At 41.9% G+C, this 18,253-nt stretch overlaps 1 protein-coding gene and 1 pseudogene across 1 annotated transcript in view; one reads left to right on the top strand and one right to left on the bottom strand.

Moving 5' to 3' along the window:
• LOC146661826 (serine/threonine-protein kinase pim-3-like) lies at window positions 1–1,932 on the bottom strand (annotated as a pseudogene).
• Window positions 1,621–18,253, top strand: part of LOC146661827 (DIS3-like exonuclease 1) — a 44,489-nt gene continuing 27,856 nt past the window's right edge. The window contains exons 1-8 of the mRNA XM_085418314.1: window positions 1,621–1,760; window positions 3,531–3,659; window positions 5,172–5,293; window positions 6,726–6,893; window positions 8,569–8,647; window positions 8,757–8,930; window positions 11,696–11,865; window positions 12,399–12,560. Coding sequence (XP_085274440.1) covers window positions 1,736–1,760; window positions 3,531–3,659; window positions 5,172–5,293; window positions 6,726–6,893; window positions 8,569–8,647; window positions 8,757–8,930; window positions 11,696–11,865; window positions 12,399–12,560 — 1,029 coding nt within the window. The 5' untranslated portion in view covers window positions 1,621–1,735. The remainder of the gene's footprint in view (window positions 1,761–3,530; window positions 3,660–5,171; window positions 5,294–6,725; window positions 6,894–8,568; window positions 8,648–8,756; window positions 8,931–11,695; window positions 11,866–12,398; window positions 12,561–18,253) is intronic.

Below are 18,253 nucleotides of genomic sequence, written 5' to 3' on the forward strand. Positions count from 1 at the left end.
TCCAAGCCATCAGTCAGTCTTGAAGTGTGACGTTTTCTTACTTTTGGACAGATGTCTTTTGAATTTCAGGCGCTTTTTGAGGAAGCTCGTGGTGTTAAAGTCCCCGGCATGAAGCGCTTCGTACAGAACCACTCCCATTTGCCATACCGTGGTGGGTCCACACCTGTAGCAACTGCGCCCGTACCACTCGGGAGGGGAGTAAATTTCTGTACCTAATAAACAGACACAATTGCAATTTCTTCTAAAACAAAAGGCGAAAATTGTGACATCTGTGAAGAGCAAGAGCAGAATATGTTACCATAGAAGACGCGGTACTGCGACTGCTCCTTAACAAAGCAGCTCAGTCCAAAGTCGATGATACGAACACGCGGTACATCTGAGCCGGTCTCAATTAGAATGTTCTCACTCTTGATGTCCCGGTGAAAGATGTGTTTATCCTCCAGGTGCTTCGCAGCATCAACCAGCTGCTTCAGAATGACCTGGAAATAGAGCAGGGCGATATGACCAAAAATATTTATCACGATATACATTTGAAAAGTTGTGATAACGATATAACTGACGATATAACTGACACTAGACAAAATACTTTACAACGCCACAACTTTATTAGTGCAAAAAACCCCATAAATGTATTTTCACTTAAACAAGCAGCTGTTTTTTTATGTGCATTAAAGTTATATAAAAATGTAACAGTGCAAATGCAAATTCCTCGCTGACAGTTTAACCAAAAGGCATTTCCAGTGGAAATTGGCCGACATATCCTCAGCATAACCATGTAAAATATCCACAAAGCTTAAAAAGAGGTTATACACACACAATACGGTAATATCACGTTGAGGTGCAGTACGTATCACTCCGCGAGGCGCCTGCCTACGATAGCCGTAATGCTCCGACAATCCATCGAGCGGTGCGGCTTTGTAGCTTAGCAAAGTCGCCGTGTACATAAAATCGTTTTGAGGTCAGTAAACACAACCAGAATTCATACATAAGGCACACGGGATTATAAGGGGCACTGTCGAGTTTCAGAAAAATCAAAGGATTGATTTTAAGTGTGCCGTATTTTCCAAACAACACGGTAATAACGGCGGCCCGCTAGCATGCGCTACCAAAAATCGTGCTTTGTTGTGTATCTGACGGACGAAAGCTAAACCAGTTCCACACCACTAAAGTTGCAGCATTTTTACAAACCAGTTCTGGTTCATCCGTTTCATTCAACGATCCACTTTTGCTCTTCTCTTTCTGCGTCACCGCCATCTGCGTATGTAAACATAGGCACTGCGCATGCGCGTTTTACCTATTCTAGCGCGATATTTCATTTTCCTATCGTTGCCCAAAATTACACCGGTATTACCGTGAATGGTATGATATAGCCCAGCCCTACCTGGAAACGATGAAAAAGACAATAATCAATCAATGGGTTAATGTTTCTCTAATACTCTGTGCTTTGATTGAATGATGTACAGTCTAAGACTCTTCTAAGGCAAGTCAACTTGCCTTGGCCTTGTCCTCTGGCAAAAATCCTCCATTTTCTTCTATGTATTTATCCAGGTCCACAGCGGGGACAGGTCTCTCCATCACCAGGATCAGCTCTCTGCCAAAGTCAAACCACTCCAACAGAGACACTGGGGCTGATGTTTCCACTGATCCATCTGCTTCAGCTGCAAGCTTCAGCATGATGGCAACTTCCACTGACACATTCTTCCCGTTATCATCCTGAAATATTTCAACAAAGTGGATGATGAGGCACAGACGTTCCACAGGTGAACGCTGCATGCAATCCACTAATGTAAAAACAATTCAAGTCTTGCACATTTACCTTCACTTTGCAGTACACTTTCCCCTTTGGGATGTGTTTGATGGCCACCTAAAAGACACAGGGCATTGATGAGCATTTCCTCAGTATGACATCATTAAAGGTGTAAAACAGCATACATCTCAGCTTACGATATTATCCCTTATCTGCATTACTGCCTGTCTTACTACCACCATCTGAACACTTACTGGTAAATGATCCTTTATGCGGTAGCCAGCAAACACTGCTCCACAGCCTCCTTCTCCAAGCCGGTGCTCCTCCACGTATCTTGCTTGGAAGTCACCTAAACAGACAAACACAAATTGGGTTTTACTACAGCTGTCACACAAATTACTCTCTGCTGTACCCTAAATGTTCATTTTGCTCTTCACCTGAATATAAGTACCTGGGTATGTGTCAGCCAGTCTTACAGGACTAACACAACCATTCACACTCGCATTTCTGCATTCACACCTATGGGCAATTTAGTGTTTCCAATTAACCTGTCACCACTAACTGCATGTCTTAAAATGCAGTTAGTGGTGATGTCATTAAAATGAATGCAACTTGTCTGCGTTGTTAACTATCCCCAAACACGGCACCTGCTTCCTGAAATGCTCAGAGTAGCTCATCTGCAACCAGTAACCAGCCGTGCTCAAAGTCTTTTAAACGACTTTCCTCCCCATTCTGATGCTCTGTTTGAAATGTTGAGTTGCATTCATAATCAAGCTGTTAGCTGTGTGCCCAGCTTAACCTAGCTACACATGTCTGTAGACATTGACCAGGGGTCAGCCTCATTATATCCGAGCTCTGCTGACAAAGCTGAAAGAGACGCAGCCTGTGACTTGAAATATGTGTCCAGCATAAACATGCAGGAGCGCTTTGGACAAACTTGATGAGCACTGTAAATAAGAAGTCCCACGTGAACTCGGGTTTCAGTCCAGTTTATTCCTGATTTGTGCTCACACAGCCATTTTAGAGTGTTGCATCATTAATGTGATGAGGCTTCACTTTGATAGCGTTAGGTGGACATCTGGTGAAACATACAGAGTTGTCATACTGAATCACTACTTACTGTTTTCCATTGAATTTAACGTACACAGCAAAGAGAAAAAAGCTTCATCGTGGACTCTCTTTGCAGTTTCACTTTGCAGAATCGCTGAATTTTCTATACATCATCTATATTAACTCAACTAGTGATCGGGGCATTTGTAGGCCTTTATTTCTTATTTCATCTGTTTGATCAGTACAAGTGTTCATTTTTAGTGTGAAACAGCTACTACATGTACTCTGAAATGTGCCACGTTAAAGTTAGTGCAGTATAGTGTTCACACATAGTCAACATGTTTCAGAAAAAAGCAATCTGCTGCTTTAGTTCACCAACTGGGCTTTTATTGTGAAACTCAAAGGATAACAAAGCCAGGTGTCATCCTCTTTCAATAATTTCAGATCAGGATCTTATGTTTAGGTCTAATGCATATTATCTGACAGACAAGTCTTTGTTTTATTTTGATTTTTACAAACAAGAGTGAATTTAAAAAATGAGCCAAAATGAACAAAGGAACATAAATTATGTTAGGAAAAGTCAACATACGTTGGTCTATTTTTTCTCCCTCGTGCTTCAGGGTTAACGTTCTCCTAACATCCCCACCATTCTCCCAAACTAATGAGAGGCTTTCTTGAGTGTAATTTATGATTTTATTGAATGTACTTGTTTTTGTAATGTGCGTTTGTGCAGATATTACAAGCGGCTGCAAACCCTTGTCAAAGACCCTCGACACGACTGCGTGCTGTTTGCCAATGAATTTCAGAAGTACTCTTACTGTCCACGAGAGAAGGGCGAGAGCCAGGAAAAATGGCAGACCAGGTCAGTGCTCATTATTTACCACACTCACTGAAGTGTACAGTCAAGTTGCTGCAGCACATGTAGCATAGAAATAGAGTCTATAGAGTCTTTTCCTTTCTCATTTTTTCCTCTTTGTCATGTTTTTTCTTCTACTTATACTTCTTTGACTTCATTTTGTTTTTCTGGGTCAAAGTGTGACGTTACATGTTTCACTAGGTGAAATTTGTAAATCTCATTAATTATAATGGAGATTATGCTAATAAAACATATTCAGTTCTTCAGTAAAGATGAAATACTTGCACCATGGGAAGTCCCCAATCTTGCCTATTGCAGCGTAACTAAGGGAGGATTCAGGGTCACTCAATCCAGCCCTAACTATAAATCAAAAAGGAAAGTTTTAATCCTAATCTTAATAGTGAGAGGGCGTCAGTCTCCCGTGTGCAAATAGGAAGCTGGTTCTACAAAAAAGGGCATGAAGGCTGATGCTCTGCCTCCCATTCTACTTTTGTAAACCCCACAAATAAGCCCGCAGCCTGAGAGTAAAGTGGGTGTGTAAAAGGGGTTTGATTATTCAAGACTTTTCTGTGTAAGAAGATTTTAAATTAAATTCTGGATTTAACAGGGAAGCCAGTATGGGAGAAATATGTTCTTTTGTTCTTGGACTGGATTAACTGAAGGTTTTTCAAATGATGCTTTTAGGACATCCTGATAATCATCCAATCACACAAAATGTCTTTGACTGCACCTGCTGACTACTTCTGCTCAGCAACTCTTGAAAGGAAATTGTGTTTCTAAAAATGTTAAGTCTCTGGGTTTAAAAAATATTTTGTGAAAGTGACATAAATGTATAGTTCACACGTGTGCAAAATTCATCTGGGAGATTTAAAAATGTAAACATTACATTTGAACTTTCTTTCAAATTGTGCAACAGGCCAGCGGTGCAGATGCATATGGCACTTAGAGCACACGTACTGGCTAAGATGTCAATCGAGCATTCATAGTGTTTTGTCCCAATAGGGGTTCAATGGGTAAAGGGGTCATTTTAACATTTTCAAAAATGTTTTTCCTCCACTTCAGGTAGAAAACAAGTGCAGGAACAAAGAAGTCAGGAGGACTTGTGAATGGCAGCTTAAAAGTGATTAATATTTATACCAGTTTAATAGAGAAAAGCACCAAAAGGATTTAATGAGTGTTTTTAATAATAGAGACTTGGTTGTAATGTTAATCACGATCTGACAAACTTTTATGTTGTGCCAACAAATGAAGCTAGAAGTGCAGTGTGTTCTCATGAAATGTGTTTATTATATAGATAAGGCACTCAATTATTTATTTTTTATATTCTTTCTGTGGAAGCACCATTTGAATTACAAGTAGTGTGAAATCATAACTTCCACCTACAAAACAGCAAAAACTTAGTGGGATATGTTAAAGATTATTGCTTTAGCGGGCAATTTGCTTTCATGCATCTTATGCTAAACTTGTGAGTTCATTTAATGTGTGTGTGTGTGTGTGTGTGTGTGTGTGTGTACTCAGCTGCAGTGTGGTACTACAACCACCTGGCAGGAATGATGAATATAGTGATGATCACTGAGGATCCTGAGGCCGTAGCTCAGTTCAGCAGCCTGACGTCTGGAGTGTACGTCATCTCCGTCCAGGTATATGAAATACCTTTATAATACCATCTACTCTATATCGGCTTCTTATATGTAGCCACCTTACAGGGATTTATCATCATGCATTTAGAGAAACACGTGGTTTGAACACCTAAAACTGAAAGTCAGCTCTTTGTGTTAAAGTCGTTGTGTTGGAGCCTATATGATGGAACAGTTGGTTGGTCTGTATTATTTCACTAATCTTCAGTGGGACTATTGTAGCATGTAGCAGGCATGGGTTTTTGAAACACTTACATTTTTGGCAGCAGTATTAGAACAGTCTCACTTAGAAGTGAAATTGGTGGTTGTTGTCAAACTTTCGGTCATTACACATGATTTCTTGGTTAAGTGACAAAATGTAAATATATGTGGCATTTAGTCTGTTTACATACGGAGAGCTGCACTTTGTTTTTCAATTCATGTCAGCCTAGCAAGCATGCTGTGGTTGTATAAAACACAGTGACAATGAGTCAGAAAACTATTAAACTAGTATGTAAATGAGAATTTCGCTAAAGGTGAAGGTCACAGCCTTGTTTGTAATTGCACTGATTGATCCGAGCTCTGTCAGAAAAAAACAGTTACACTTTTTACCTATTTGTCGATACACTGGTATCGCCATTTAAAATGGTCAATAAATGACAGTTAAAGTAAAGAAGAGAGGTTAGAAACAGCCTTTAGCCATGTTATGGGTATTGATATTATATGTTTGGCTTCACAGGTACTCTGCATCTTCCCTCTTGGCAACGTGTTTGGAACGCCGCAAACACGAGTCGGTCAGAGAGTAAACTCATTGCTCAATAAGGACTGATATCAAGTCTGATGTTTATTTAAAGGAAAAAGAGCAGTACATGCTAGTAGCCGTGAAATTAATATTACATCGCTTTCTATTGTGATACATTTTTGATACATTGCTGCCAGATTTGTATATTTTTATCCAAACATACGTACCCGGGTATTTTTGAAAACGCAGATTTTTCTATGTGTTTGCGCCTTTCGTCCACACGTAAACGGCGTTTTCGGTCACTGAAAACAGAGATTTTCAACCAGAATTGGTAGAATTCATTTAAATTGGTTGGTTTCCTAAAACGGTCGTGGCGTTTAAGCACGGTCCAACAATTAACAACAGGGTTGAGGTTGTTGCTTTGGGAAGCCCATTCCAAAAACTCGCTTTATTTATTCTGAAACCAGTTCTTATATCTATTTAACTATTATTGTAATACTAATACTGAGGACGTCTAACTGTATCAAAAGGTTTAAGCATCTGGCTGTTGATTTGAGGTGAATTTGAAAGATTTTACTCTATTTCTCTTTCTCGAACCTGATAAGGTTAAGTGGAAGAGGATCCAAAACTTAGGCCCTTGAAGGGATGTTACTGGAGCTAAGAAGGCCAACTGAAGTAATTTATTTCTTGACCTGTGTGTTTTTCCTTTGCCAGGATTATTTGCAAAGCTTCTGGTCAGATCTGCAGGCAGCCCATGAACTGTTTAGCTCCATTTCTCAGGCACAACAAGAGACAGAGGGCGACGATGGGGAGAAAGAGTTTCCCGAACATCTTCCCGCTGAAGTCCTGGAGGCTGGTATAAAGTCTGAACGTTACATTCAGGTAAAAATGTACCAACCTGTTGTTGGGTCTAACGCTCAAACCCCGCTGACTCAGCGCTTTCTTTTACTTGCTGCAAGGGGAGAAGGTCTTCATCTGATCTTAGCCCAACTCCAGCCTTCCCTCAAAGCCCTTTTATTAACTTCAGTGGTCACACAAACATCAACATTAATGATGCGACAGATAAGACACGCACATGTGAACGTGTGTCTCTGCAAGAGTGAACATGTGATGTGTGTGTATGTGAATGTGTCTCTGTGAGCATGTGATGTGATCAGTGATGTGTGTGTGTAGAAAACAGAGGTGAGCATTCATGCTAAAGATCTGATCATCTTGTGCAATGACAAACATATTGATCCACAATTCTCTAACTCCTGTTTTAAGTATACCGGATCTCTCTTTAAAACACGAGTTTAAAACAACTGCAGGAACAACGTTTAAATATTTTAGTAGCTTTAAGCCTGTTCATTTTTCAGAGAAACTGCAGGTACCTTTAATACATATACTAATCTATACTAACGAAATACACTGATGAGTGTAGGGAGTGTGCTGAGGAGGTAGGAGTATTTGAGGGGCTGACGAATAAAGAAAATGAGATGAAGAGCAGGACTGTTATTGAATGAAGAAGATATGAACTGTCTCTAAGTTTTCTTGCAGTTTAATTTTAAAGGAGAGAGACAGAAAAAACACATCATTATTATTATTATTATTATTTTAAAAAGTCATAAAGGGATTGGCAAGTTACTTTCAGTGAGTCCCCAAGCAAAACATGGCTTAGTATTTGGGGTAGAGACCTTTGTTGCCAGTGGTAAGACTTTTCTTGGTATCAAGTGGAGTAGTCAGAGGGTGACGATGGGGAGAAAGAGTTTCCTGAGGCAGATGGACATCTGCGTCTAAAGGTCAAAGGTCACTCTTTCGAGGATGCCAATGTTCACATTTTGGACAGAGAGGACAGATGGTTTGAAAGAGGAGTGAAAGAAGCCATCTATGTCCACTGTGAGCGACCATCTTTGAACAGAGGCGGGGCTTACGACACCAACTCTCTGCCATCTATAATCCAGTTTTGAGATCCTTCCCAGACGCCTTAACGCCCACTCACATCCTGGGCCATCTGACCTCAGGAATTCGCATGATAAGGTGGGGCCAGGTTTCACAATGAACACACCCGAAACTCTGGCTGATTGGGACCCACACCCAGTTTCACACCTTGGCTCAGGCGATTAGAGGATCATCAGGGGGTCCTTTTGTCCCTCTGTGGGGGGATACTCCCTCTAGGTTTATATCTGGGACTCTCCACCATTTGACCTTAGAACTGAAGAAGCTTCTCGGATGAGAGGTGAAACGTCTTCAAGCAACTTAAAGAAGTCCAGACGCTTTTCTTTGCAAGCTCCTTTGACTACGATGACCTGGATGACTGAGAACCTTCACAGACAGTTTTTGGTTGATATTCTATCGCTCTCCATTAAATGAAACTAACATTAAAGAAATAACATGAATAATTGTTCTTTCTTTGTAACTGAGGAAACCTACAAATTCAGCAGTGATAATTATTTCCCCAACTGTACCTGAGCAGGTATGGAGATGTCACAAAGAGAAGGCAGTGGAGTTTTTCACCAGATTGTTTAACACAACCTCAGTGGCAGAAGAGTAAATGTCTTGTTTCATTCCTTTTTACTAGGGTACACTGAATGTTAACAAGCATCGGGCACAGAACGAGGCTTTCGTCAGGCCGAAGAACTTCTCAACCAAGAGCACAGGTGAAAACGCCTTACATTTTCAAAACAGGTGGAACAGACACATTAAACTTATATTTGCTAGACATTTCTGATCTCTTCTCCCGACTTTGACCCCCCCTATCCATCTTAGATCTGACTTGGGATGTGCTTGTGTATGGTCGAAAAAATCGAAACAGAGCGGTGCATGGGGACGAGGTTGTGGTGGAGTTGTTGCCCAAGAACGAGTGGAGAGGGAGGGACACAGCCCTGACTGATGGGGATGAAAAAACTGGAGAGGACAATGAGAGTACACCTCTGCCAACAGGTGGGAATGTTTGTACTCCATTCATTCACATTTGATTTATTTTTGTATTTAATGATATTTTGTGTATTATATTTTCTGTCTGATTTGCCTAAAATATGTTCAGGATATCTCACAAATAAGTAATGAAAACAATGAAGCATCTTGATCGAACCACATGAATGGTTCGATCCGTGGCTCCCCGAGTCTGCAAGCCGAGTATCTTTGGGAAAGATACTAACCCCAAGTTGCTCTCCGATGCATCCATTGGAGTATAGTGAGTGTGAATGTTGCTTAGTAAGCACTTAAACGCATAGAAGGAAGTGCTTGTGTGAATGGGGTGATTGGGTGAGAGTAGAAAAGAGCTGTATAAGAATTAGTCCATTCACCATTCTTGTTTATATCACCTGCATGAAGCAACATTATAAGAACATATTTGGGTGAAATAACATTTGGAAGCTATTTTCTGGACAGGCATTCACAATTAAACTTTTTTTAAAGTTGCTACTGATTTTTATTACAGTTCTGGTGTAATTTGGCACAACTGAACCTCTTCTCCATGGTTCCATTCGTCAGGGAATAGCTTCTTGACAGCCACATTTCCAGAGATTCAAATAACGATGAAGTTTCGTCGAACAACTCAAGGGCCAAATGCATCTCTCAGGTTCTGTGTCACGTCTTTGCTGGTTTTTCCTGCTTTTTAATGACATGGCAGATATTGTTCATCTTCTGTAGAATTTTTTTTACGTCTGACACCTTTTCTTTCGTCCAATACAAAAGAAAGTTTTAAGTCTAGGAGACACAAATGGCAGGGAACGCATCCTGAGCTTCCACTAACATACAGTTCCCTTTACCAAACACAACAGAACAGAGACAGACGGGGCCCCATAAGTTTGCCAGTGTAACCTCGCAAATGACAAAAGAGAGAAAGAAAGAAAAACACTAATTAATTAAGCACACAACTCAGGGCCCAGTATTCAAAAGGCGAGGAACACTCCTGCAACTATACACGTGGACTCGCACAAATAATCAATAATCTTTTCAGCTGTGGCAGACCTAGAACAGGGAGGGATAGTTCAGGTGCAAAAATACTGTTTTAGCTTGTCACACTTTTAATTTGGCTAATGGGAACACCCTGTGTTTTTACATAAAAAATATGCAACACATAAAATACATTTTAATCTAACTGGAGGCAATTGACCATTGTTAACCCTTCTTATTGTTATTATTTTTACACACGAGGTCCTAAGGACAAAAAACTTCCCCCCCCTGCGGGCGGTCAATCCTTCAAGCTCAGGTCCTCTACCAGAGGCCTGGGAGCTTGAGGGTCCTGCGCAGCATCTCTGCTGTTCCCAGGACTGCGCTCTTCTGGACAGAGATCTCAGATGTTGTTCCCGGGATCTGCTGGAACCACTCGCCTAGCTTGGGAGTCACCGCACCGAGTGCTCAGGTTACCACGGGGACCACTGTTACCGTCACCTCCACATCTTCTCAAGCTCTTCTCTGAGCCCTTGGTACTCTAGCTTCTCATGTTCCTTCGTCCTGATGTTCCTGATGATTGCTAAATCTGTCACTACAGCCGTCTTCCTCTGCTTGTTCACCACCACTATGTCCGATTAGCCATCACCATTTTGTCCGTCTGTATCTGGAAGCCCCGAAGCATCTTAGCTCGGTCATTCTCCATCACACTAAGGGGCGTCTCCCGTTTTGACCTCGGGACTTCCAGGCCATACTCGGCACAGATATTCCCTTTATACTATGCCGGCCACTTGGTTATGGCGTTCCATGTATGTCTGCTAGCATCTTGCACCCTGTTGTTATGTGCTGGATTGTCTCAGGGGCATCTTTACGCTTGTATCTGGGGTCTTGACTGACTGGTCTGGTAGACCCCAGCCTCTATGGATCTTGTACTTATGGCTTCATGTGCTGCCATTATTAGTGCCTCTGTGCTCTATTTCAGTCCAGTCCAGCCACTGGTAGGATTTCTGGATGTGAGCTAGTTCTTTTATCTGTTGGTGGTACTGTGCAGGATCCTGTCCTTCCATGATGGTTCCTCTTCTTGCTCCTCTTTCTTGGGTTTCTGGTGCCTGAGGTATTCACTAAGCACACCTGAAGCCCCTACCAGTCAAAAGTGTGGACACGCCTTTTTTTTAGTGGTTTTTCTGTCATGGCCTGGTACTTCTACATAGTAGATTCTCACTGAAGGCATCAAAACTATGAATGAACACATATGTAATTATGTAGTACATATGTATATACCAGCTCCCCCCCAGTGCTGCGTTCTTTCTCCTCTGCTCTTCTCCCTGTACACCAACTGCTGCACCTCCACCCACCAGTCTGTCAAGCTAATCAAGTTTGCAGATGACACCACCGCTATTGGACTCATCTCGGACGGGGACGAGTCTGCCTACAGGAGGGAGGTTGAACGTCTGGTGTCCTGGTGCAGCCACAACAACCTGGTGCTGAATGCCCAGAAGACAGTGGAGATTATTGTGGGCTTCAGGAAGCACACAGCCCCACTCCCCCCCATCATCCTGACTGACACCCCCATCACCTCTGTGGACTCATTCCGCTTCCTGGGTACCACCATCACCCAGGACCTGAAGTGGGAGCCTCCGTCACCTCCGTCATAAAGAAGGCTCAGCAGAGGATGTGCTTCCTGAGGCAGCTGAAGAAATTCAACCTGCCAACACGGACGATGATGCAATTCTACACCGCAATCATCGAGTCCATCCTCACTTACTCCATAAATGTCTCTCTGTACTGATGTCTGACATTTAACCCCACAGGTCGTATTGTAGGGATCCTGCAGAGGAACTGGAGAGACTACGTGGTAACTTTCCCCACTAGGGATGGGATTCAGTCCCAGAGCAGGAATTCCCAGCGGATACTGACCATACCTTGGGACCAGCGTATTCCTAAAATCCGCATCAGTACTCAACAGGCTGAAGCTCTGCAGGTCTGACTTGACTTACATCTATAGGTTGATTTTATTTTCATGATGTACATTATGGCTTAGTCACATGAGTAAAAATAGGACGGCACCTGCCTTGTAACAAAGAAAAAACGCTGCTTTTCCAGTGATTGCAGTGAATATTTTGCATTCAGCGTTCAATTACAAGTAGTTACGGCAACCAACTGGTCGATCAAAGGTTGAGAATACAACACTGTCAACCTCTGGATGAACGCTTTCAAGGTGATTGCCTTGAAAAGCAGGACTCTATCTCCAGACCATCTTATCACCATTTGATTGGTGTTTTGCACCCTTTAAATAAAAGTAACTGACTGAGAGTAGTTGCAGAATTAGTCCCCGTCTTCCAAAGAAGCATTTCAAAGCCAACAATATTGCAAATTCATTGCACATAGCAACACCGATCTTGTTTGCGCTCCAGTCTCTAGTGTTACTATAGCATTATGCTTTTGTCTCATAGTGTGACCAGTGTTTACTAAGTGCTGTCTCATTTCTATCCCTGTCTTCTCATCCTCACCTAGGACCACAGAGTTGTGGTGCGCATTGATTCATGGGAAAGCACGTCATTCTATCCCAACGGCCATAGTGTACGGGTTTTGGGTCGAGCTGGAGAGCTTGAGACTGAGGTCCAGACCATCCTCCTAGAGAACTGCATCCATATTCTTCCTTTCTCAGACGCACAGGTGAGAGCACCTACGTTAGAGATAAATTCAAGTTTTTACATCTCTAAAAGGCAAATTCCACAAGCCTATATAGTATGTTTCACCTTTCGTATTTAGCTGTTGTGAACCCATCAGCAATTATTGTGAATATAAATATTATGATAAAATGTGATTTTTTTTTGATGTCTATAAATTGCAATTAAACAGTTAAATTCAACCATAATTGACGCAAATGGTGGCAAATACCCATCTACACAGTTTGGAAATACTTTGGTGAGTAATTTGCTTCATCCTGTGTGATAAAACTTGCAGGATTCTAGTAAGTTAAGTAATTTCAGAAAATATGTTTTTGTTACTAATTCCCAGCTCTGGTTGTACTTTGGATGTAGGTTTTTGATTGTTAAGGATTAATAAGCTTCAGAATTGTCCAAAAACAGCTGGACATTATTAAAACATTATTACCAAATCACCAAGCAGTGAAAGAACCCTAGCAGCTCCATATACCAAAAGCTTGGGGAAAAAAAGAGTCTGGACTTTTTCTTGAAGATGTTTCACCTCTCATCTGAGAGGTTTCTTCAGTTCTAGGAGAAACTGGTGCAGAGTCCCAGATTTTAAGCCCTATGGGAGTGTCCCCCAGGAGAGATGGACCCCCTAATGATCCTCTACCTAATCACACGAGCCAAGGTGTGAAAATGGGTGTGGGTCACAATCAGCCAAGTATTCGGGTGAACCCACTGTGAATCCTAGCCCCAGCCTATCATGTGATTTCCTGAGGTCAGATGGCCCAGGATGTGAGTGGAAGCGTCTGGGAAGGGATCTCAAAACTGGATTATAGATGGCAGACAGTTGGTGTCGTAAGCCGCTGCCTCTGTTCAAAGATGGTCGCTCACAGTGGACATAGATGCCTCTTTTACTTCTCTTTCAAACTATGTCTTCTGACAGCTGAGTCTTGTCTCATTTTAAGAGCTTCCTTTACATGTGTGTGTTCCCTCTTTTTTCCTTCAGGCTTAGAGGGAACATGTTCTGCCCGGTGGTGTAGGGTCCTGATTACTCAAAGTTTGTGTTCCAGAGGGTGATGGGAGTCAAACAGGAGGTACTGGTCCATGTGTGTGGGCTTCCAGTAAACTTCATGTTGAGGTTTCCGTTCTCTTTAATGCGCACGGCAAAGTCCAGGAATGGCATACTGTTATCCTTTGTGTCTTCCCTGGTGAACTTTGTTTTTATCCACAGCGTTGATGTAAACAGTGAAGGATTCTACTTCCTGGGTTTTGATTTTGACCCATGTGTCATCAACATATCTGTACCAGTGGTTAGGTACTGTCCCTTTAAAAGAGCCAACAGCCTTTCTTTCCACCAGTTACTCCTAGACCTGAAGAAGCTTCTGACAGGTGAAACGTCTTCAAGGAACTTATAGAAGTTTGGACGCTTTTCTTTCCAAGCTCCTTAGACTACGATGACCTGGATGACGGAGAACCTTCACAGACTTATATGACCAAAAGGTTTGCAAGTTGACAGCTCGGTCCATAATAACCCTTAATGTGGTCACCCTACTGTCAGCTTACTTGGCTAAGCTCTTTCAGGACATTGGCCACCTGCTTGATAAGGGCACCTGTATGCATTTTCCCCTTCTCAACCTCATACCAGTGATACTGAGTGGGGTGAGGGAGGAGTAGCTGTCTCTCATTTTTATAGATCCCATACTGGCCCATCAGGCCATTGATGGCAGAACTAGCTTTTCTGTTCCACTACTGGCCATGACCATTGCCTTTGAACATTGACTTGGCGTGATTTTTTTCTTCCACATCCCAAATGGTCAGCACTCTGGGCGTGGCACACGAGTGGCTGATTTAAAATGAAGCAGGTCTCTCTCTGAGAGTCATTGTGAACATTCAGAATGCTAGATCACTTTCTACATGCTCATTTTATGAAGTATTTGAGAGATTCCTTATCTATACTCTGTTTAGGGATGGGTATCGTTTAGGTTTTATCCGATACCGGTACTTTTGAAACTGTGCGGGTGCTTAAATGGTGCTCTAACCGTTGCTTCCTTCTCTCACCCCAACCGGTCGCAGCAGATGGCCCCGCCCCTCCCTGAGCCTGGTTCTGCTGGAGGTTTCTTCCTGTTAAACAGGAGTTTTTCCTTCCCACTGTTGCCAAAGTGCTGCTCATAGGGGGTCATATGATTGTTGGGTTTTTCTCTGTATCTATGAAGCGCCTTGAGGCGACTTTTGTTGTGATTTGGTGCTATATAAATAAAATTGAATTGAATTGAATTGCTTAAAGAATGGAGAACACAAACTTTGTCCAAAAACCTCTTATGTTTTTATTTTTAGCAGTCTCTTTTTTCTGCAAAATGATAACCAAGTTAGCCTTTTCTTTTGATACAACATACCTACTTTGTTTGGAACCGGTGAATAATGGAAAACATGTTTAGCTGTTTGTTTTTTTTGTAAAAAGATAACGGTGTTAGCTTTTTCTGCAGCTACAGGGCATGTATGGTATCACTCTATCAAACAAGAAGACAGTCGCATGTAACTACGACGGTGTTTGCTAGTTCACCTTACATGCATTAATGTAATAACGTGGTTAGCCTACTCAACGTAAATTACACACGAACAACATTAAGCTCCTCACGCAGAGAAGAACGGTTGCTGCTGCATCATCATCCGTCTGCTACACTGGCAGGGCTAGGGGCCAGGACTCTCCTCTTCGGGTTTTTGGGGGATGTTGCTAACTCCAGGTCCAATAACAGGCAACCCACCCGCAGCAGATGTGCTCGGTGTGAAGTCTCGCAGCAAGCTATCAAATACGGCGCATTTCTCTGCTTTTAAAAAAACGCTATAGCGTTGCCAGGTGTTTCATTGGATTCGAGGTGTTACTTCCTTTGCACAGTATCACAGTATCACCTTAAAGCACTTGTTGCTGCTGAGTTTGCATATTTTGCTGTGAAGTACAGCCAGACTTTTGACCGCTTTGCCTTGGACATTTAATCTGTAGCTCTGCTCTCAAAGAACATACGTACCTGGACCCGCCTACTATCCTCGGAAACGTAAAATGATTGGCTAGAATCCAAAGTGTATGACATCTCAAGAAAAAAAAAAAGCCACCCGTATCCGGTATACCCGCACCCAATGTTCCCTCTAATTTTTCATGTGTCTGAGCGAACACAGAAACTCCCTGAGCGATCCCTTGGACCACTGTGAGCAACAGCAGACGTGTGCACTGTGGTGACGCCAGCATTGAATCCATGCAAGTTACATGGTTTATTAAAATAATAAAATTACAGCATTTACATTTATGCTAGACTACTTTTAATTAACTATTTTAGCCCACTTACAATGAAAATTTAAAAAAACAAAACAAAAAAATCTTGTTCATGACCTGTGTAGCATGTTAACACTATTGGAAGTAAAAATAACTTGAACTCCAATTTTGAAAACACAAGTTTCTTTTGTTTTTTTTTCATAAAGCTCTGACTTGTATTATGAGTCTGTGGTCTGGGAGAGAGTCTGTAACTCTGTCTGCAAAATACAGTAAATAATGACCAATGTTGGGTAATTAATTATATAGTTACTTCTTCAAAAAAGTAACTGAGTTATGCAAACAACAAAGTTTTTTGCAGCTGTTTACCTAAAAATGCAGCCAAGGCGTTTTTTTTAAATAAACATTTTAAATTATTTAGAGAACAATCATCAAATTGCATCAAATCTGATGCCACACAAATTATTTGTGCCACTCCAAAAATAATTTCTGTCAACTATGAGATGAAGGAGAACAACAGCCTGATACCTGCAGGCCTGACAGCAGCAGATGTGTCACTGCTGTAACACCTGTAACACTCAGCAGTCGCCTCATTGTTCTGACACACACTAAACGTCGCCACGCCGCTTTGCTCGCTAAAACACCGGTGTCGGCACATAAGGACGCTGTCAGAGCCTGTCAACGACATTGATTAGCTGCGTATATACGAATGTGAATCGCATTACTGGCTGGATCCCATACGGGAGCAGCCAGTCACTGACTAACACTGCAAAACAGACTTGTTAAAGTATTGATTTTAATTTCAATTCAGGTTAGATTTTTTTTTTTTGTGCGCAACGCAGATTTTCTGTGCGCAGAGACCGTGCCAGCAGTGCGCAATTGTGCACACACACAGCTTCGAGGGAACATTGCCGGTACCCATTCCTAACTCTGTTCCACATGTTATGTTTCCTTCAGGATTAGCTAAATAAGAGAGGATTATTTTCCATTTATTAAACTGCATTTAGCTACTCTTTCGTATCACATTTACTTTGGGAATGCACCAATTGGTCCACATCCTGTTTATGCAGGACCCACTTTTAAACGGTAAATTGCTGAAAATGTAGCCATATATAGCGCTTTTCTGTGTCTTGCACTCCTTTGCATAGATTGAAGCATCTGTGTGTTCCTGTTTTGTTGAGTGTATCTGTCTGTGTGGCTGTTGAAGGCTACTGAGAGTGTGACCTTCACAGTTCACCAGAGGACCATCTATTACATTTGTTAGGTTATGCGTTTTTGATATTATTGCATCCTCACTGGCACACTCAGTCCTTAGTGTGGGCTTACCCTGCTCCATACCTTGTTAAGGATAAAGAACTTACAACCTGGAAGTAGATTATATCTCCCATAGTGAGATACAGAGAATGGTTGCTTACCAGGGTAACTCTGGTTTTCTGAAACCCAGGTGATGTTTGGTTTTCACCTCCAAACAATCGCAGTCAGAGATCAGGTGAAAGAGGAAAGAGCAGAGAGCGTCAAAATAAAAGGGAAATTATGGGAGCAAACACCAGAGTTTAACAATTGTTCATCACTAAATACAGTACAGATATTTTAATAAGGAGAGGTTATTTGAAAGAATGAAATTGATTTACTGATGAACAGAATTTAAACAGGTGATTTGCCGTTAGACTCAGATGGCCTATCTCAGCGGAACAGAACCCCGTCTGTGAAAAGGATTAGAGCAGGAGCCCCGAGAGCCTGGAAGCTGGTGGTGGAATGGTTGAATGGAGCATGAGTGATGAGATGAGGCGTGTACAAGGAAGAATAACCGAGGACACAGCATGAATGCTGATTGGCCTGGAGAAGGTGATTGGACTAGACCACTTCAGGAACGCCTTTAGCCACACCTCACCAGGTGTAGACAATCGGCAGTTAAACCTAGGCAACACCTGAAGACAACTGCATTTCCACTGTAAGGAGTGTAAGGGTTGCAATGGGCTGTAACAAAGGACAAGCACAGATGAGTCCACTATCATAGACTGGAACATCATTCATAACTTTTTATGTTATAAAGGGGGTGGCAGTAGAGCTTCTGTGATTGGTCACATCAGAGAGTGCTTGGTTATCAGAGAGTTACCATAGTAACCAAAGGTTTTAAAGATTGCAATATAGCTATTGTTGTCCAGAGGGGCCGATGGTGCGATATGGCAGCCTCGCTTCTGTCAGTCTGCCCCAGGGCAGCTGTGGCTACAACTGTAGCTGCCTCCACCAGTGTGTGAATGTGAGAGTGAATGAATAGTGGCATTGTAAAGCGCTTTGGGTGCCTTGGAAAGCGCTATATAAATCCAATCCATTATTATTATTATTATTATTATCAAATCAACAAAATATTAAAGAATCATTAAATATGTGGAATAGTTCATTCTTTCCTTTTTTCATCAGTGGTTTACACACTGGCTTGCAGGCAAAATGTC

Source organism: Rhamphochromis longiceps, linkage group LG9, assembly GCF_057381845.1.
Source record: "Rhamphochromis longiceps isolate RC_006_pf linkage group LG9, R_longiceps_female_GT1.1, whole genome shotgun sequence".
Taxonomy (NCBI): Eukaryota; Metazoa; Chordata; class Actinopteri; order Cichliformes; family Cichlidae; genus Rhamphochromis; species Rhamphochromis longiceps.